Source organism: Leguminivora glycinivorella, chromosome Z (assembly GCF_023078275.1).
Source record: "Leguminivora glycinivorella isolate SPB_JAAS2020 chromosome Z, LegGlyc_1.1, whole genome shotgun sequence".
Lineage (NCBI taxonomy): Eukaryota > Metazoa > Arthropoda > Insecta > Lepidoptera > Tortricidae > Leguminivora > Leguminivora glycinivorella.
In genome coordinates this window covers 6379420-6401509 of record NC_062998.1, presented here as the reverse complement: position 1 = coordinate 6401509, position 22090 = coordinate 6379420, and the positions used below count along the sequence as shown (strand labels likewise).

At 39.6% G+C, this 22090-nt stretch overlaps 1 protein-coding gene across 1 annotated transcript in view; it reads right to left on the bottom strand.

The window, feature by feature from the left end:
• Positions 1-22090, bottom strand: part of LOC125241590 (protein purity of essence) — a 148582-nt gene that overhangs the window by 10169 nt on the left and 116323 nt on the right. The window contains 14 exon segments of the mRNA XM_048150140.1: positions 210-339; positions 1295-1443; positions 2760-2942; positions 3613-3771; positions 4263-4397; positions 4597-4871; positions 12723-12843; positions 14286-14521; positions 15259-15427; positions 15533-15721; positions 16268-16458; positions 17184-17381; positions 17752-17889; positions 18447-18528. Coding sequence (XP_048006097.1) covers positions 210-339; positions 1295-1443; positions 2760-2942; positions 3613-3771; positions 4263-4397; positions 4597-4871; positions 12723-12843; positions 14286-14521; positions 15259-15427; positions 15533-15721; positions 16268-16458; positions 17184-17381; positions 17752-17889; positions 18447-18528 — 2355 coding nt within the window.

Here is a 22090-nt window from a genome sequence, read left to right as displayed (position 1 = left end):
TAAATAAAATACTTCAATTTATTTAACGTTTATGATTCAAAATCATCATACCCACTGACGTGAATTCCAACACCCAGCTTTAGACATCAAATTAAAATTTGTAAGAAATTACTTTGCACTCTTGTGGATAAAATGCAATTTTGCTATCTGTTTTCGAATAGCAAAGAAAGCCTTTACCAGTTGGTGTGGTGAAAAGTATATTTCGTCACCTGGAGATAGGTGGTGTGCCTCGCGAGGCAGCTGGCGAAGGCGGACTCGGGCACGTGCGGGCCCCACAGCGGCAGCAGCCCGTTGCAGCGGGTGGACGCGTTCTGCAGCGCGGCGCTCTCCCACTCGTCTCTGCTTCGAGGGGATAATGTATTAGTTTGGCTTCCTAAAACTCCTATGATACAGGCCCTTAAATGTCGTTGTTTTTAGGGTTCCGTAGCTCAAAAAGGAAAAACGGAACCCTTATAGTCGTGTGTCTGTCTGTCCGTCTGTCACAGCCAATTTCTCCGAAACTACCGAACCGATTAACTTCAAATTTGGCACACATATGTAAACCTGTGACCAAAAGACGGACATGTAATTTAAATTAAGAAAATTCAATTATAGGGGCCACTTTTGTGGGGTAAAAGTGAAAATTAAAAATCAAAGTTTCTAGAACTATATTGTGTTACATATCAAATGAAAGAGCTTTTCATAAGTATTTCAAAAATAGTTTTTTTTTTAATAATTTTTAGATTTAAGAAAATAGTAAATTACTATTCCCCCCTTTATCTCCGAACTACTAAGCATACAATTTTCAAAAAAAATACTTGAGATAGTTTTCAATCTATAGATTACAGGAAAACCTGTTAGAAATCTACAGTAAGCGTAAAAAAGACCAGGGGCCCGTTTCTCGAAAGGTACAAGCCTTGTATTACAAGTGTGTTTCCATGACAACCCATACGATTTGACAGTTCACGCACTTGTAACACAAGGCTTGTACCTTTCGAGAAACGGGCCCCTGGAGCCCATTTCTCAAAACTGAAAGTGACAAGTTACAAGTGGAAGTCTCTTTCCAACTTGTCATATTAGTCATTAACTACCACTTGCAAATTGTAACTTAGCTAGGGCCCATTTCTCAAAACTGAAAGTTACAAATTACAACCGGGGCCCGTTTCTCGAAAGGTACAAGCCTTGTATTAGAAGTGCGCGAACTGTCAAATCGTATGGGTTGTCATGGAAACCCACTTGTAATACAAGGCTTGTGTACCTTTCGAGAAACGGGCCACAGGAAGTCTCTTTTAGTCTAACCCTGCAGGCACATTACCTGGCGCGGGCGAGGCGCACGGCCGCCATGTGACACTCCACGTGCACGATGTTGTAGTGCGACACGGTTGTGTAGCCCAGTGTCTTGCGTGCGCGGACCTCGAACTCTTCCACCGGACAGCGCTTGGTGAATGTGTAGATGCCCAATACCTGTGATCAAAAAAAAAATATAATAGGCGAGGCGACTAAAAAAAACTAATTAGTCCGTCAGAGATATCAAAGAATTTTAGAGACGTATTTTTTTCTTTTTTCTCGTAAACGAAAAATGACGACGGTACAGTGCGTTGAAGTTTCGCGTGACGTCACGCCTAGGTACAATTATTACTTAGAAGTGACGTCACAAACCCCCACTCCGGAACTTTGATGCTCTATATCTTTGTATTTTTTCATTAATTAGAAAAAGCGAAAAATATGTGTTCAGTATTTTTGGACGATCTAACTGACGGACTAAACAGAATGCCATCCCTATTACAATAATCCATTACGAAACCAAGCAAGCGCGAATGGGACATAGAACTGGGATGGGGCAATCTGACAACACTGATGTGTGGCGAAGAGGAAGAGACCGTCAGACATCTAATCGCCTCGCCAGACAAATAATGAAGAACTTTGGAGCAGGTTACCTGGCACCACATGACTTCAGAGAGCTACCCATGAGCCTCATCATCAGACACATGAAGATGGTCGAGAAACTCCTGAATAGCTGAAGGATTTCCTGATGGGTCGAAGTGTATCCGTAAGAGCCCCGCAGATGTATTTATTTATTTAATTATTTGGTTCACCGACAACTGTTTACACTGGCCTATAAAAAATTGGAATTTATACAAGCAAATGGTTTACAGACTAAGTGCAACAATTACTTACAGGTAAACACAGCATTTAAGATAAGATAAGCAAGCGCAAAGGGAGTGTAAGAGACAAGATAGGTCAAGACCTAAAGAGCGTAAATACTATAGCCTCGATAAATTCCTGACTAGGAAATATTAATTACTAGCTTTTACCCGCGGCTTCGCTCGCGTCAGAAAGAGACAAAAAGTAGCCTATGTCACGCTCCATCCCTTCAAATATCTCCAATTAAAAAAATCACGACAATTCGTCGCTCCGTTTTGCCGTGAAAGACGGACAAACCAACAGACACACACACTTTCCCATTTATAATATTAGTATGGATGTATTAATTGGTATAAGCCAATTGTCATAACGATTATTTGTATAGTAGATATGAAATACGACCTGCACGGGAAGCATGGTCGCGCGATAGACGATAAAATATCAGGCCGTCCCTATCGCACTTACAAATAGTGCGATAGGGACGGCCTGCTATTTTATCGTCTATCGCGCGACCATGCTACCCGTGCTGTAATATATATATTTTCAATAAATTATGAGTATGAGTAAAGAGCTTTTTTGAGCAGTGATTTTGTTCTATTTGAGTCGCGGGACGCTCTTGTGTGGAGGTTACTCACCTTGGTGGGCTGGTACTTGTAGCCCTCTCTACAGATGCAGCACACGGCACCCGCCTCCTCGGCCAAATCGGCTACTTGCTGCGTCAGCGAGCACTGCGCGGTGACTTGACCGCGTTCGTTACTGCGCATGCCGAGCGCGCCTAGTTGTCGTTCGCGGACTGCCATTGCAAGGCGCTTCTTCTCCTGTGGGGACAAATTTAATGTTAGTAAATAGGTAGGTTTTTCAAGTTCAAGAGGTTCACCAAACATAATTTGTATACACCCTTAAAAAATTCTAAGGCACAGGCTAACTGCAATATCAATGAGGAGGCACTCAAAGGTTATGACAGATGGCGTCACCCTATTAGTCCATACGTGAGAGCGAGAAGATGATATGTTTTTTCTCTCACACACACATATGAATGACAGTGACATGCCTAGACACTTGCACAGGCGCCGCCTGGCGGGATAAAATGTTAATGTGCCTCCTCATTACCGTATTGTGACAATATTGACTGTGCCTATTATTTTGCTGACAAATGATTGATTGATGTGCTCAAGTGACTTCAGCTCATCAAAATCAAACGTATGCAGATAGTCTCAATGCACGCCGGATGAAACTTTGCTCATTTCACTGGACGCTGAGCTAAGACCTATTCTTTGCCTCACCAAGGAGGCCGTACTGAGAGCAAATGGTTCCCAGGTCATCATCATCATTCGCTTGCCCTTATCGCAATTACTTGGGGTCGGCGCAGCATGTATTTTTCTTCCATACATCTCTATCGGACGTTATCTCATCAGTCACTTGCATTCGTTCCATATCATAGGTGGTTCCCAGGTGTATAGACAAAATGTCCTGTGTTGTATGTCATACCTGGCGGGTGAACTCGCGCGCCTCCTGCACCTTGGCGGCGCACTGCGGCTGCGACTTGAGCGCCTCCAGCAGGTTCTCCGCGAGAGAGCCCACGTGCTCGCCGGACGACACCTGCTCCAGCCGGTGCACTATCGGTATCACTTTCTCGCATACTAGCATCTGTTGACAAATTAGAAAGGGATAGAAACTACTTATAGACGTTATACTAGCTTTTGCCGCTCGCGTTAAATTCGATAATTGCGGAATGCTCCATACAAACTTCCACCCCCCATTTTAGGGAATGGGGGGGTTAGAAAGAGACAAAACTTAGCCTATGTCAGTCTCCATCCCTTCAACTATCTCCACTTAAAAAATCACGTCAAATCGTCGCTCTGTTTTGCCGTGAAAGACGACAAACAAACAGACACACACACTTTTCCATTTATAATACGGATATTTCGTGAAACATATTCAGATATTTAATCAATATACGGTTGTATATCGCGACTGTTGCGACATGTTTCGAGTCATGTAGGAGACCCGTCAACTGTAACGCTAAATGAGTCGAAACATGTCGCAACAGTTGCGATATACTTAGGGCCACGTCTATTCTATTCTATTCTAAGAGCGTATTTATGATATTTAATTTAGAATTAGCATGTTATAGTCACCTGAGTAGGTTCGTGGTCGGCCGCAAGTCCGGTTAGGAACCGCAGGATGTATCGAAGCGCAGGTCGACTGATGAACTCCTTTAGCTCGTCAGAGTCGTTGCAAACCAGGGTAGGCTTCACACATGGAGCGTTTTTCTGAAACAAAATTACAACTTTCAACAAACATACTTGGCGAACAAAATGAGGATTAGTATAACGGAGTCAATTCTTTTCTTACTCAGCAACTGTGCTCAGTGTCGAGTTTGTCGAATACAAAAACGGTTTTGAAGATTTCCACAAGGGTAGCCAGCTCAAGTTATTGATAGAGATTTACTTTGATAGAAATCCAACTTACCACGATATATTCTAGCGCGTCCCTAACCACTCCCAGCGATATCAGATAGTCTTTCAGCGTCCCACCGATGGAATTCCTTTCAATATTCGCACATAGCACGCAGAACAGTTCCATACGGAACTCTTCCTCAGTCAGTTGTTCAGTGTCGAGTTTGTCGAAGACGAAGACCGGTTTGAAGTGTTCGACGAGCATGGCCATCTTGAGATCGTTGCCGTAGACGAGCGCGGCTAGTACGCGCGTCAGGTGACCGAGGGCTACCGAATTACTTCGGATTCCTGTGGGAATTCAAAATGTTAATCGGGTGTATTAAGCTGCTTTTCCATAGCGTTCTGAGCGAGCGTTCGTTCCTTCGTGGGCAGATAAAAACACTTGACTTCCATACCTTTATCGGTGCACGAACCAACGAATGCTCGCTCACAACTGTTTAGAACACTAAGTGAAAACGCAGCTTTATATTACTTTTTTGTTAGCGCTACCGTCGTTATAATGTTGGCAATAGGCTAGTTTCCTACTAGTCAAATCAGCTTCTTTTTAAGAGGGGGTAGAGTAGGGAGAATTTTCAGAATCTGTCAAATTACCCCATTACACACACAAACACCCTTCACTCACACTACCTCAATTTACTGTGAAAGGTCAGTGACCCTTAATTTTTTTCAAGAGTGTTATTTTGAGTTTGTGGTCAACTACTGACCTCCTTTGAGAAATTAAAACTGTAAAAAGGGTAGCATACAAGAAGACAGAGAAAAAATACACGTCATCTAGCTTTCCTTCTCTGTTCATGTCTCATGTGACTTAAATTTACCTAAATATGTAGATAACGTTCCTTACTCAGTTGATTGTTTATCTAGGTGTATTTCAAATTACTTTGCACTTCATTTTGCGTTACTTTTCTATAAGTACTTAGATTAAAAACCGGCCAAGAGCGTGTCGGGCCACGCTCAGTGTAGGGTTCCGTAGTTTTCCGTATTTTTCTCAAAAACTACTGAACCTATGAAGTTCAAAACAATTTTCCTAGAAAGTCTTTATAAAGTTTTACTTTTGTGATTTTTTTCATATTTTTTAACCATATGGTTCAAAAGTTAGAGGGGGGGGACGCACTTTTTTTTCCTTTAGGAACGATTATTTCCGAAAATATTAATATTATCAAAAAACGATCTTAGTAAACCCTTATTCATTTTTAAATACCTATCCAACAATATATCACACGTTGGGGTTGGAATGAAAAAAAAATATCAGCCCCCACTTTACATGTAGGGGGGGTACCCTAATAAAACATTTTTTCCCATTTTTTATTCTTGCACTTTGTCGGCGTGATTAATATACATATTGGTACCAAATTTCAGCTTTCTAGTGCTAACGGTTACTGAGATTATCCGCGGACGGACGGACAGACATGGCGAAACTATAAGGGTTCCTAGTTGACTACGGAACCCTAAAAACCTAATGAATAGAGTACAGAGCTAGCAGCAGTCAAGTCAGAGACACAAAGATAGACAGGGAATATCGACGCATATCTTATCCAATACCGCCATTGCCATCTGCATCAGACTCTTGATCTTACCCAATTTCCGAGTCTCTTCTCTTAATTTCAGTTCCTTGAGTTGAAAATGTTGAAACTCATACTTAGTATTAAATAAAACACAAATACATATAAAAATCACAATATAATTTTAAATTATGGCTTAGGCCCTGTACCAGTTGCAGTCGCCACGTCTGTAAAGCCCCTTGTAGTTTCTTTTAAATGGCTAAATCCCTAGATGTCATGTCATAAACATCTGTGATGTAACTGAAAATTAAAAAACATCGCTCAAAGATAAGGTTCAAATTAGCATGGCAAAAAATACAGTGCAGTCAAAATACCATCAAAATACGAAAAAGCATATATATTATTATGTCAATGTCAATATCACTGCCGTATGCCGTATTTCAGGCCATAAGGGCTGTTTTCTCAAATATGAAAAAATCTCAAAAGCAGAACTTTAAAAAGACTTTCTTGGAAAATTATTTTGAACTTGATACGTAGAACAATTTTTAAAAGTTGTACAAAAAAAATCTGAACTAAGTTTGTAACTACATATATGAAAAGCATTTTTTATCTTAGATTGCATATTTTAGTATCGTAACGAATTTTCTTTCAAATAAAAAGAGAATTATTAGAATAGGTTGACGGTGTCTACCGTAAACTGGGGTTACATTGACCAATTTGGGAATTTAAACTTCTCTAGCTTCTACATTTAATGGGTATTTTTACCTATTAAATGTAGGAGTTAGAGAAGTATAAATTCCAAAATTGGTCAACGTAACGTAACTAAGAAAGAAAAAAAATGGGACCATCAACTTTTTAAGTCTTTTCCTGCTAAAAATCTAAAAAGGTAACAAAATAAGTGATATCAGGATTATTGTTTTCTGTCACGATGCCTGCACGTATCAAATGTTTCTTTTTAACCCAGTGGTTGACTGGTAGAGAATGCCTTAAGGCATTATGTCCACTATTTGTACTTATTTTTTTATGTGTAATAAAGCATAAATAAATAAATAAAATGTACGCAAAAAAACAACACAAACACCTCTGGTGTTTCGGGTGTCCATGGGCGGCGGTGATCGCTTACCATCAGGCGACCTGTCTGCTCGTTTGCCTCCTATCCCATAAAAAAAAAAAAAAAAAACGATCTGATCAAACTTAAACTGACATTGGGGTTACTTTGATACACTATTTTTTTTGTAACGATAATCGAATGTAATCCCTTACAAAAGTATTTTATCTCAAGAAAAAAAAAATGGTTCGCAGAGTCAAATATTACAACTCTTTAACGCTATTTTGGGGTTACTTTGATCAAGAATAAAAATTACCATCGTTAAAAAACCAACTTTATTTGCAATTGTTTCAATATTTATTACAAGAAGAGATCAAATTATCAGCCTCAACAAGTACCGTGACATAATCAACTATATGTCATTATGGTCAATGTTACCCCATGCAAGTGATCAAAGACACCCCAAAGAGTAAATCATTAGTAGTAAATACCTAGTTTGACTTTATGATACAAAATTCAATACAATGGTATAGCTAAACACATTTCTGGCAAGCTAATATTCACTGTGAACCTTTTACTTTAATACCCACTACGTTAGTTTAGAAGTTTATTTAAACATGAAAAATAGCAACAAACTATGCTTTTATTTTGACACGTTATCCGCACTGCCCAAGACCATACTTACTTATTCACCGCGTCAGAGCACCATCTAACTATAAAGGTTGGTTAAGGGTTATTATATGTGTAGATTTCATTACCGACTACTCATACATAACATATTAAATCCTTATTTTTTTGGTCAAATAAATATAATATGCTCGTGACAGGTCATATTTTGTTCGCAATCCGAAAGAGTCAACTCTAGCACTTTTCCCTATTCACCCCCTTCCCGACCCTATTCACCCCAACGTTAGAGTGAGCGAAAATTACTAAATAAAACGACATATTTTCAAAGACAAACCGAAGTTCACACTGCCAGAAGATTTTTTGTGTAAAAAAAGTGCATAGCACATATAAAAAAACTGCTATCGACGTTCAAAAGTCGGTTTTGGCCCTATTCACCATAAATTACGTTAGTTTATACCCGTTCCGACCCCATGAACCCAAAATCTTTAGAAAACGATGTACTATGTAACCCAATTTTATTTGGTATTTTGGAGGTAACTAGTAAAAATAATTTAGTTTTACAATTGTGCGAAAATAGATTCTCATTTGGCCGGATTCTTTTGCCTGGTCTGGTGGCCTAGTGGTAATAACGTTAGCTGCGTAAGCCGAAGACCCGGGTTCGATTCCTGGCTCAGCCACCGTGGGCCTTGTCGTTTTTTCTTTCGTGTATGATATCTATTTCAATATATGTATAAATGTATGTGGACAGTTGGACACTTTATTGTACATAAGACAAGTTAGGACATAAAAATACAGTATAGTTATGATGTACAAAGGCGACCTTATCCCTATAAGGGATCTCTTCTAACCTTTGAGCGAATTGAAAATTTATTATTCATATAAACTTGAAAAGGAACAAATCAAAAATTATTTAATAAAATAATTTTATTTCTTCCCTAGTTGTATAGTTTCATACTTATGATTTTTATTTTAAAGTAATCCGTTTATATTATAGCAACCATGGGTGATTTTTGCGGACTTAAGTAGAAACGTAGAGGTTGACAGAAGTGTGATTAATATTTCTAAGTGTTAATTTCTTGTATCTAGTCTAACTACGAAGCAATACATTGACGTATAAATTGCGTCCATATACAGAGAGGTCAATCATAAAAATATCACTTTAGGTAAGTTATATATATTTTATACAATGTGACAAGCATTGACCACACATCCCAATTCACCCCTCTTCCGACCCTTATCACCCCCTTCGTAAACCTATTCACCCCCTTTACGACCCAATTTCCCCCATTCCTGATCCCATTCACCCCTCAGGCCGCGGATATTTATTCATCCCGTAAAAATTCCCTAACACAGTTGCATCGCTTTCTTCATGAAAACCATTATAAAAATGAAAATTATGTCTTATGATTTTCTGTTATACATAAACTTTAGAAGTGTATACACATTCAAAAGGATAATGAACGATTAAAATGAGTAAAAATCCAATAAATTTGAACGTCAACTTTGACAGACATGAAACTGTAAATATATTATTTTCCTACTTTGATTGCGGAAAATAGAAGGAAAGGAATATGTCAAGAAATATAATAACATTATATACCCCCGGAACCGTTTTCACCCCAAATTACGGTATTTATTAAATTTTCATTATGTATAATGTCGGGAAATACGGAACCCTACACTGACGCGCTCTTGGTCGGTTTTTCTTCTTAATGCTATTTAAGAGATAATAAAAAATTACACCTCCCAATTTATACTTAATAAGTTTTTTATGCAAAAATTTCATTTTTGGCACAAGCTATTATCGCCGACTGTACCTTTCTTTCAACAATCATCTATTGCTCTCCGAGACATTTCTAAAAACCCCTGACTCAATGGGGATACGACGTTTCATAACAGAGTTCCTATGATCACCTTTCTGCTTCATCATCAGATTAGCTCCATGATACCATAATATTACATTGTCACTTGATTTACATATGTGTGCAAAATTTCAGCTCAATCGGAAACCAGAAAGTGGGTCAAATTTAGCTTCTACGTTTTGACTCAAACTAACATACCTAGTAACAAGGCAAGTTGAATAAAAGCTTGTATAAAGGCTTCTGATACTAGATTTGCAATAAGTTTACTTGTCATAATTTAAGAACAAATGAGACAGACATATCCAATGAAAAGTCTACACCGTTTTCGTGAACTGTCAAATCACCTCATACAATTTACGGCTGTAAGGCAACCAGGTAGGGTTTGTTATTGCACTTTAATTACATATTAATGATTTCTAGCCCGTAAGATATATATTTGCTTTAACAATGGATAGATATTTATGCGGGTGAGAGTGTAATTTAGGTTTTTATAAGGAATCAAATATTTTTAAGCGACCCGATCAGATATTTATGCGGATAAGGACCCTCCCACATCTACCGTCTTGCGATCGTAGTGTCGGGCCAACTGTATGGCTAAGCCGCGCTGACGCGGCGTCTTTTTCCATACAGTTGGCCCGAAACTACGCTCACGAGACGCTAGAAAGAGAGACGATGTTTTTGCCGGTCACGGAGCATCACAAATTTTTGCCGGGAACATGTCGTCATATACCTACTTATGGCCCCCTATAGAAAATCAGATATTTTTGCACGGCCGTTCATAGTCATTTATGCCGGTCACCAGCTGGTATTCCATGAATATTTGGTCTAGTTGAGTGGAGAAGTACCATTCAAAACAAGCGCTTTCTAAACAACGATGTATTTTGGTACTTTATAATTATTATTGTTTTCAACTTACGATTACGTGTTCGCGGTATGCACAGAGTAAATCTTTAATGAAATTGAGACATTTTTTTATATATACAATTAAATTTGAACCAGAAGCACTATACCTATACCCGCTCGCATTCCCCTTTTTTCTATTCTAAGTAAGAATCGATTAATAAGTATCTGAATATGTATGGATAAATTAAATTGTAATTGTTTACATACAACCTGTGAAGTTTGGTTGACAAAATTTGACGTAGGTGCTGTCATATATATTTTTAAAATGACGTACTGTTAATACCAGCGTAATGAAAATGTATTCCAATGAGTAAAAGAAAACATGAAACTTTTTTCAATTTAACCGAACTAGAATGAAATCATTTATACTCATTCGGTTGTGTTCGTTATTTTCTTTAATAATGTGATATATTTTTAATTATTTTTTATGCACAAGCCATGCACCTTTAAACTTTAAATGAGATTGGATCTCCACCTGACATATTTGATTTACCCTATTTATTTTGAGCACAGTTTTACACTGGTATGGTTTTTCGTGTACGTACACTATTTTCTGTCAAAATATTTGTCAAATTTAATTGTCAACGCGGAGCGACCGGCGACACGTCTGCCTCCGATGAGCCGCTCACGGCATCTAATCGAAAGGAGAATTCTGACAGCAATGGCGAATGTATGGAAATTTTACGATAGTTTAAATTTAAGGTAAAATTTCTTTGTAGCCTTTGAGAGGAAAAATATAAAAAACGTCAAAACTTCTAGTCCATTTATCTGGCTTTTAGAATCACTTAATGTTATAACTAAAGTATTGAATTTTTTAACAAAGTTTACTAAACGGCAACATACGTTTTTCTCATTTTAGGTCAACTTTGCGTGGGTTTATTTATTATACCTTTAATAATTAGAGATTCTGAATAGTCAAAAGTTGTAGACACACTCTTTAAGATAATAACTACATTTATTTTATTTCATTTAATTTAGAAATGTGAGCAGCATTTGTTAAACGCCGAATGCACTTTTCGAGGATTTCGTACGACCCCCTCTTAAGTTCTGTCAAAACGATTTGCTAATATGGAATTACTATGAAATACTGAGGAGTGACGTCACGTTCAATCATTTACTTTATATCTTTCTCTTTGACTTATTAAATAGAAATTATGTCTAAACATAACTTCTGTCCATATTTTTCTTCTAATTATGTGGTGCTTTATTTCGTGTACTGTATAAAAAAAATATTTTAAGTATAGGAAACTAGCCTATTAATAACCAGAGAACTTGAGAATGAGAGTTTTCTGAATCGTTTTTCTCGCCAGGTGGCGATACTGAGGCGCTAGGTCTTTATGACGGCAAATTTCAAAATCCACTAGTCAAATTAATGTGGATTAAATATGAACAAAAACCCTTCTGAAATGTTGGACTGGTAAGATACTGTCGATTGTTGATGAGAACGAATGAATGAAATACATTATTGCGATAATGTACATAAGTTGGTACATTATTAAGTAGCAATACACAGTCAACCAATTCGAACCCTAGGCCACTCTACAACCATGTCAAAATGACAAGCAGTAAGAGATTTCTTACAATCTGATTTATAACGTTACTATGATATAGTCCTACAGTGGCCTTGGGTTTCAATGAGGAGGCACACTCAAATATTATGACAGATGACGCCACCTTATTAGTCCATTGCACAGATAAATAATTTCATACATGAGAGCGAGAAGATATTTTTTTCTCTCTCTCACATATGAATGACAGTGACATACCTAGACAATTGCACAGGCGCCGCCTGGCGGGATAAAATGTCAGTGTGCCTCCTCGTTGGTTGACTGTACGCACATACATACAATCACGGCTGTTTTCTAGAGGGGTAGTTAGAGATCACGGATTTCCATTTACTACGATCCTGACAAACCACTTTCGCTTCACAAACTTTCATAACGTTTCTCATAGACGCTCGTCGGTTTCGAGTACTTCTGACCTGGCCTTTTTGCAGTATTTCCCCGATTTGATCAAGAAAAGTTCGCCTAGGTCTTCCACTTCCAACTGATCCTTCCACTCTGTTTTTCATATACTTTCTTCGTTAATCTCCTCTCATCCATCCTCTCTACATGCCCAAACCACCTTAACATACCCATCTCAATCTTTGTCACCACATCTAAATCCACTGTACGTATTGTTTATATTTAGCATAGATTACCTGGATTATCCGTACAGTTGAGCAGCGCCTGGACGTACTCCGGCCCGCCGAAGGTAAGCGAGAACTGAAGGAACGACTCCAAGCTCTCGCTCGCCGCCACAGACAGAATACGTTCCATAATCTGTACACAAAAAATAATCATTAAGGTTACATATTTTGTTTTTACGAAATGTGTAGTCAAGAATCAATTTTATCAAGTGAGCAGACAATGTGAAACCGCTCAATCTTCAAAAGCTTACATGTTCAGTATACGGGATTTTCAGAATTTGGGTCACCCCAATTAGCGTAAGTTATTAACAAAAATTAACTCGCTGTCAGTTTTGTGACGACAATTAAGCATAAAATCTGTCTAAACATTTACTTTTTCACATTCTGAATGTAGATTATCGCTTAAAGTTATGTAATTAACACAAAAACAATATTTTTATTGAAATTTCATGCTTGATTATCGCCACAAAACTGACAGTTAGATAATTTTTGTTAACGACTTTCGCTAATTGAGGGATCCCAAATTCTGAAAATGCAACACGTACTATAAAAGCACAGTATAATAAAGAGTACTATCGTACAGTGCGGCCACTCTCGCTCCCCGATGAATGTGTCGCCCAACCGCTCTCGGTTACGTCACAGTTACCGCCTGTCAAAAACGCGACCAGTCGATCTGTCATATCCCACTCATACGAGCATTTCAGCAACGCGTTCACCTACACGAGCTTAAACTGCGTGTGTAGAACGCGCCTCTTTCATACTTTTTCTACTCCCGTACTGTTATTCGTGAGTTACAAGGTCGTGCATAGAACTTTAAAACCCTACATAAAAGATGTCAGGACAAGTCTATCTAGTCTATACCCTGAAAACATTTAGTAGCAGTAGCACGATATAGCTGTTACAGTTCAGTAAATACATTGCTACCAACTTAACAAACCAATTCGCAGAGTCGAGACTCCTTCGTTTTCTGCTGCGTTCATTGGCGACGCGTCGAATCGCATTCAAATGTATGAGAACTCGATTCAACTCGGCTCGATTCGTCTTAGTGGCCAGGCTTCAAAGAACCATACCATAGACAGTTTTATTTTCATGTTTGCACTCAAACTGCATATTCAAAATGGTAGGCGGTCCACCTAGATAACTAAGATGACTGAAAGTAGGTATTTGTTGAATTTATAATTTTCTTTCAAAATAAGTGCTTGGTCGTAGAAAAAGTACCTATTGTATGCAACGGTGTTTAACTGAGTCAAAAAATGCTCGTGGCGTCTTTATTAACAATTTTCGGCTTCGCCTCAAATTGTTACCCACGCCACTCACCTTTTTTGACCTCTTTTAACCACCAGTTGCATAAAATATAGTATTTTATCGCCATTGTCCGAAGTGTAATAAAAGGTACGTGCTGCACGGGAACTTACAAATAGTGCGATAGGGACGGCCTGCTATTTTATCGTCTATCGCGCGACCATGCTTCCCGTGCTGGTTAAAGAAGAGTTAAATATACAAAATGGCATAATGAAATTGCTCTATTTTTCCCAATAACTTTTTAATCCTTTGTTCTGAAGGGGAATAACCTACCTCTAACAGCTGGTAGACAAGCAACGCCCGCGGTAAATCTTTCTCCTCATCAGCAGCTAACTGTAACGCGTGCAGTAGCACGGGCAAAGCCCTCGTGCTGGCACGGGTAAGCACGCGCACGCAGCGTCGCACGCGCGCACATAATCCTAGCAGTCGGAGGAGGGTTGAGCAGAGGGAACGCGCGGCACCGACTCGCTGGATGGCCGCGAGGCGTTGCAGCATCACTTCGAGGCCACCTAAAACAAAAAAACAATCGTGAAATATATGTAAACGTCACTGGGTGACGTCACCAGATCGGGACTTACTACAAAGGGCCAGTTGCGTCAACCACAGCGTCTATGGAAATTGCTAATGCCAAGTTTGGTAACAGATGTTTTGGTGCAACCGACCCTAAACTATGTGACGCTACAGAGATACCAAAGAAGTCGATGTAAAAACTACGGAAAATTTCCTTGAAGCTGAAAATAGTAATTGTCCCACTCGGTAACAGTAACCACTAAGTCACTCCATCACTTTCTTATTTACTAACAACAACACGCTTAACTGACTATCGATCTTATGTTGAAGATGCGTACCACAATCAGCGAGCACGTTTGCCATCCTGTAGACCTGTTCATCGTCAACAGTCTCCGCGTTGGTCTGCGAGAGCGTCTCGACGAATTCCTCCGTGGCGTCGCCCAGCAGGCCTCGCATTCTGTACACCACGCGCGTCGCGCCCACTCCCATACCAAATGTGTTATCACTAAACTAAAGTGAATGAATAGTAATACGTACCGCAGTCAGCGAGCACGTTTGCCATCCTGTAGACCTGTTCATCGTCAACAGTCTCCGCGTTGGTCTGCGAGAGCGTCTCGACGAATTCCTCCGTGGCGTCGCCTAGCAGGCCTCGCATTCTGTACACCACGCGCGTCGCGCCCACTCCCATACCAAATGTGTTATCACTAAACTAAAGTGAATGAATAGTAATACGTACCGCAGTCAGCGAGCACGTTTGCCATCCTGTAGACCTGTTCATCGTCAACAGTCTCCGCGTTGGTCTGCGAGAGCGTCTCGACGAATTCCTCCGTGGCGTCGCCTAGAAGGCCTCGCATTCTGTACACCACGCGCATCGCGTCGACTCCCTCGCCCGATGTACACCACACCTGGACCAATTTTTTTTATTAATATTTTATATTACATAGATAGGCTTGAGCTTACTTTTACCTTTGAACCCTGGCCCTTAACCCTACAAAAATGAGTTCCCTTACCTTCTTATAAACTTCCTTGACAGGCAGATCAAGCGACATGATCTTGTTGCAGACGAGCAGTTCCATGCCGTTGTCGTCTTCCAGCAGCGCAACCAGCTCGCAGTCGGTGCAGATCTTGTTCTTCACGTCTCGCATGAGCGGGCCCATGCCTGGCTCGAGGCAGGAGTACGGGTTGCCCAACATCCGACCCTGTAGACATTAGAACGAGATTAAAACCTTATATAAAATCAAAGAGGATCAAGTATTATAGAGAGTTACTGTCATAGAAAAATATGTAAATCCATGTAAAATCGCGAAGCATACTTGAAAGTATATAATTGCCTGTACGACTTCACAAAAAAAAAACTGAATAATTTGCAGATGTGACGCCATCTAACACTGCCTGAGCTTCGCGTAACCTAGGCGAACCACCTTAAATTAGGCACACGATAACTCAACTGGAAACAAAAACTTAACAAAACACAAATGATATTAATACCGTAACTGATACAAGCGCAAAACCAACTTTGCAACTAAAAATCATAGAAAATTTTGTTTTTATCGGGCGTCCAAGTATTTATGTAAAAAATAAATACTATTAAATATTTAAATTATCAATAAATAAATAATCTTTGCATTTGATTTTATACAAAATGATTATACTATTTTGGAAACATTTTCTTGCAATGGCAACATTCATAGTAGTTTTTTTGAGCTCGAATTCCCGTGGCGAGTATAGTACTGTTGTTATAGTACCTGTAAGAAGTCCTCCTGCTGCGGATCTTTCTCTAACGTTAGGAAGAACTCCCCGACGTCATTCTCTTCAGGGTAGATGATAGAGCAGAGCCGCTCGAAGATGAAGACGGGCGTGCGGTAGTCGTGCAGTGGGTACTTCTGTACGGTCTCTATGCAGACCGCCATGAATTCTGCGGTCTCTGTTTCGGTGCCTGGAGGGAAAGGTAACGTGTATGGTTAAGTATGTGTTAGTTTTAAAACGATGTTATTAACTATTGCAGAACTTTAGAAAATGATTGTTTACAATACATTCAAGGTGTATGTATCATGTAAAAAGTATACTGTACTAGCTTTTGCCCGTTAGAAAGAGACAAAAAGTAGCCTATGTCACTCTCCGTCCCTTCAAATATCTCCACCTAAAAAATCACGTCTATTCGACGCTCCGTTTTGCCGTGAAAGACGGACAAAAAACAGACACACTTTCCTATTTATAATATTAGTATGGATTTGTTATAATCTGGTGTCATAAGTGTTATAGAACTATATAGAATTTATTTCAAATAAAAATATAAATTATCAATTATTAATATAAGTGTTTACTAGCAGCCGAAATATGTTTCAACGTCAAGGCTTGGAACTGAACCCCACCTCGATTGGAGAGACTGCATTTGCGTAAATAGCGTTGAAGTTATATTTCTGTGAACCTTGGTCATTACCATACGTTCATTTTCAGTCATTACGACGGCCAGGCCACGACATTTGTCTAAGGAGGCAGCGGCGAGCGGCGGACATTGGAGCGAGACACAGCGGTGAGACTTTTGATTCACCGCTTTAGACTAATGTCGTAGCCTGTCCGTAATATCAGCGATCGCCTCGAGCACCTCATGCCGCGTGTGTGTGCTTCAGGAATACAGTAACTATGTGTGTGTGTGTGTACCCGTGGTCATCTCCTCCAGCAGCTCGAGGAGCTTCTCCTGCGTGTCGTCGGTGAGCCGGGTGCGCTGCACGACGAGCCGCCGCAGCGAGAGGTACCCGCCGAGCACGGCGCCCACTAAACGGCCTTTGTACGTGCGCCGCGCGCCTGGCTCTTCGAGGAACATCGCTAGGAGTTCCGTGAGCCGCTTAAGCGCGTAACCTGTACGGAAATTATGCATATTTTTTAACTCTTTATTTACACTTACAATAGAAACAACCACAAAGAGCAATTAGATCCGTATAATAACACTGATGCAAGTTGTATGAGCGTAAATCAGCAATGAATGTGTCGTTAGCGCGGTGTTCGCAAACCGATTGCTAACTGGTACTGCATTTGGTAGGCCGTTAATTGATGATTTTAAGATTGATCTTGAAGAAAGAAGGAAAATACTACCCAAAAATGTGTCATTCTGTTACGAGATAGTATAAAGAGATATGCTCTTGTTTTGGAAGTTTCCCTTGGCGTAGTTATTCATTAGTTAAAATTAGACGCGATTTCAATCATCTGCTTGATGGCAAAAGAAACTAACCTTGAGCTAAGTCGGATGTGAGTGTGGTCTCTTCCAAGCGGTGTAGCTGGTCAATCTCCTTGGTCATGAGATCCGCGATCTGCTGCAGTACTCCTCGCAGCGCCAGGAACTGTTTCCACGGCGCTTCTGATGCAAGACCTAAGGCAAGAATGTTGCATCGTAAACAATGAAGAAGTCATCATCCTCCTTGCGTTATCCCGGCATTTGCCACGGCTCATGGGAGCCTGGGGTCCGCTTTGACAACGAATCCCAAGATTTGGCGTAGGCACTAGTTTTTACGAAAGCGACTGCCATCTGACCTTTCAACCCAAAGGGTAAACTAGACCTTATTGGAATTAGTCCGGTTTCCTCACGATGTATTCCTTCACCGAAAAGCGACTGGCAAATATCAAAACTTATTGGTGCGAGCCGGGGTTCGAACCCGCGACCTCCGGAACGAAAGAAGAAGAAGTAGCAAAACAATGAAGAAGTAGCAAAGAATAAAACCTTAAAATAACAAAAAGACCCTTGCCCATTCACACTTGTAACTGTTTTGTCCTTGAGAATTGAGATCTTTTACGCTTCGGACTTTCGGCCCTAAGCGGAGCTCGGCCTTCGGCCATTACATTAAAACATTTGTGTTATTGTTCTGCGGTGATTACTGAACAAGGTAATTCTGGTGCGACTCAAAAACTTTTAATAATAGAGGTACTCACTTTGGTATAGCTGTAGGAATTGCTCACTGGCCTCGCCAGCGGCACCAACTTCGGGCAGGAAACTTGTCAGCAAGATCAGTACCTGTGATAGCAATCGTATTGAGTACATGACAATACATATTTGTGTAGCGGGCGAAGTAATTGGTATGCCAACTTAACATCGATGAGTTGTTAGTTCGATAAGCGATGGTTGCTTGGAATGGGGCTTGAACAATGAATCCAGACTAACACTTGTGGGGAATGCTGGTACTATTGCATCGGGTAAAATAAGGAGTAAATTATTTTCGTCTTACTACTACCTGACCCTCTAGCACAACTTGCCTTGTCGCGCGCGAGTCCATACTTAAAGTCGGGCCGCGATGTGTGGACTCGCGCGCGACTAGGCAAGTTGTGCTGAAAGGTCTGACCTTATTGGGAACAATACGTGAAAAGTGGCGATGATTTTCACAAATACACGTAATCTTTTGAGCAAGTCAACATTAACGCCAGTGGGGGACTTGAAACTACTCTTAGTTCATAAGACTTAACACAGAAGAGACACAAAATGACAAGGGATTTTACGAAATATGTAATTACTACATTATTACCACGTAATTAATAACCACAAAATTAAAATTTTGAAAAACCCCCGACCGCGACATAATAGAAAGATTTCCAATTTTCATGAAACATGGCTAAAAATAAGAACACTCCCAACTAACTCAGCTTTCAGACAAAAAAAAGCTAAATCTAAATCGGTTCATCCGTTCGGGAGTTACGATGCCACAGACAGACACACAGACAGACAGACAGATGTCAAACTTATAACACCCCGTCGTTTTTGCGTCGGGGGATAAAAATACCAAAGAGGATCGAGTATTATAGAGAGTTACGGTCAAAGTAAAATGTGTACACAGACTGCCATCTCTCGACACAAGGTCAGAACTTTTGAACCTCAGTTTTGACAATTTGGCCCATATTCTTAGCTTGATATGTATTACAATGTCAAATATTAATATTAGCGCCATCTAGTCGAGCATTCCCCAATGGTGTAACGCGAATCACGCGATAAACGTGAATATTCTGTCTTGTATTAGTTTATGTGTTTTTCTTTTTTACCTTTGTAGATTGTATTATGTACCTAGTTGTATAAATACTGTCTGTTATAAATTTCACAGTGTATTAGTCCGCTGTAATGCTGTGTAAATTTTTTGAATCAATAAAAAAAAAACGCCATCTAGGCCACCGTATCTTTTTTTCTCTATGGATTTGAGGTACGTTTTTTTCTTAGACTTTACCCGCATACGCAGTTACAATAGTATATTATATAACGGTAACGTTATCCATACTAATATTATAAATGCGAAAGTAACTCTGTCTGTCTGTCTGTCTGTCTGTCTGTCTGTCTGTCTGTCTGTCTGTTACGCTTTCCCGCTTAAACCACGCAACCGATTTTGATGAAATTTGGAACAGACAATCTTTAGACCCTGAGACAGAACATAGGCTACTTTTTATTTCGAAAAAAGGGATGAAGGGGTTGAAAAATAGGTTGAAAGTTTGTATGGTATTTCTTAATTTTAAAAGATAAAACCATGAAACTTTATATTTTAGCGCTTGATAAGAAATCATTAAACATATATTTAAAGTCACATACAGGTCGAACGCGATTATTACCTTTAAAATAAACATGGTGGGAAATAAACATTAACTAAAAGCGGGTAGATTATATTTATTTGTCTACCCCGAACATTTATATAAATTAATATCGGGTAGTTTTGTGTTGTTTACATCTCCGGTGACATTTTGCTGGGACGTCAGTCTTCCGCGACCACGGCCAGTGCAACCTGGCCGAAACGTTGGGAAAAAAGGTAAAAATAATGTTAATTAATCGCGTTCGACCTGTATGTGACTTTAAATCGAAACGTTGGGAAAAAAGGTAAAAATAATGTTAATTAATCGCGTTCGACCTGTATGTTGTGACTTTAAATATGTGTACAATGCGCGAGAACTTAAAGTGTTATTATATCATTAAACATCTTGATAAGGGATAGGGATAGGGATAGGGATAGCGATAGGGATAGGGATAGGGATAGCGATAGCGATAGGGATAGCGATAGGGATAGCGATAGGGAAAGCGATAGGGATAGCGATAGGGATAGCTATAGGGATAGCGATAGCGACAGCGATAGCGATAGCGATAGCGATAGCGATAGCGATAGGGATACGGATATGGGTATCGTTAGAGGGATACGGATAATTGGTCGGCGGTCTCTTACAATCAATGTGCTCTAAGACGATCGTTGTTTGCTTGCTTGAAGATTACGTTTGCGATAAGTATAAGCAAAATGTAAAAAATTGTAAGGGATAATAGAAAAAACCGGCCAAGTGCGAGTCGGGCTCGCGCACAAAGGGTTCCGTAGCAGCAAACCAAAATTACAGTTAAATCAACCTATCTCAAAAACTATAAGAGATACTTTGATCAAACCAAAAATCGTTGAAAGAGTTAATTAGCATGCATCACCTCTATTTTTTTTAGAATTTTATACCCCGTAGTTATAAAAATAGAGGGGGGGGGACATACTTTTTACGACTTTGAGAGCTGATATCTCAAAAACCGTTCACTTTAAGAAAAATGTTTTTTAGAAAACTTTATATCATTTTAAAAGACCTTTCCATTGATACCCCACACGGGTATGTACAAAAAAAAAAAATTTTCATCCCTCAGTTACATGTATGGGGGGCCCCACCCCCAATTCTTTTTTTTTTACTATTTAGTGTCATAATTTTGTAGCGGTTCATACAACACATATTCCCATCAAATTTCATCACTGTAGTACTTATAGTTTCCGAGTAAATCGGCTGTGACAGACGGACAGACGGACAGACGGACAGACGGACAGACGGACATGACGAAACTATAAGGGTTCCGTTTTTGCCATTTTGGCTACGGAACCCTAAAAAAGTACTTTTTACCAATCATAGTGTCGAAATACGGGCTATGTGGGATGTTTATAAAGGTTTCCCCAGCGTATATAGAATTACCTACGCTGTGGTCGATGTGTAATATTTCTACAATCATTGCAAGCAAAAGTATTACGTGCAATCGAAATAATCGCAGATAAATATACCTACAGAGAAACCTACGGTCCCTACGGATCCAAATGAAAATCTTAATGAATACTTTTATTACGCGGGCGAAGCCGCGGGTAAAAGCTAGTGAAGGCTATAAAAGTTGAGTACCGCGGTTAGGCCACGAAGGCTTGCCGAGTGGCCTAAGTAAGGTACGAGACTTTTATAGCCTTCATAATGTTACGATTGTATACTATACTTTTTCTACGACAGCCACATACATACGAATAATAAAATGGGTTAGTTACTTACTTCATGTAATGAATGGGAATATTTGTGTGGATCGTCGTAGCATTGAGTATTCTGTCCACAATGTTGATGGCGAGAACTTGTTGCACAATTCTTCAAAATTATCCAACAACGCCGTTTCAGAAAAAGTTGAAACATTTTTTTGCAATTTCCATGTCAAAACAATCATAACATTTTTGGTACGCTTTATCTGACTTTTCATGTAACAAATTGTCAGTCACTTTGAGCGCCCATAGCCTTGATTTCTTCGGAAGTGAATTTTTCACCAGAATCACTCATAATTACTT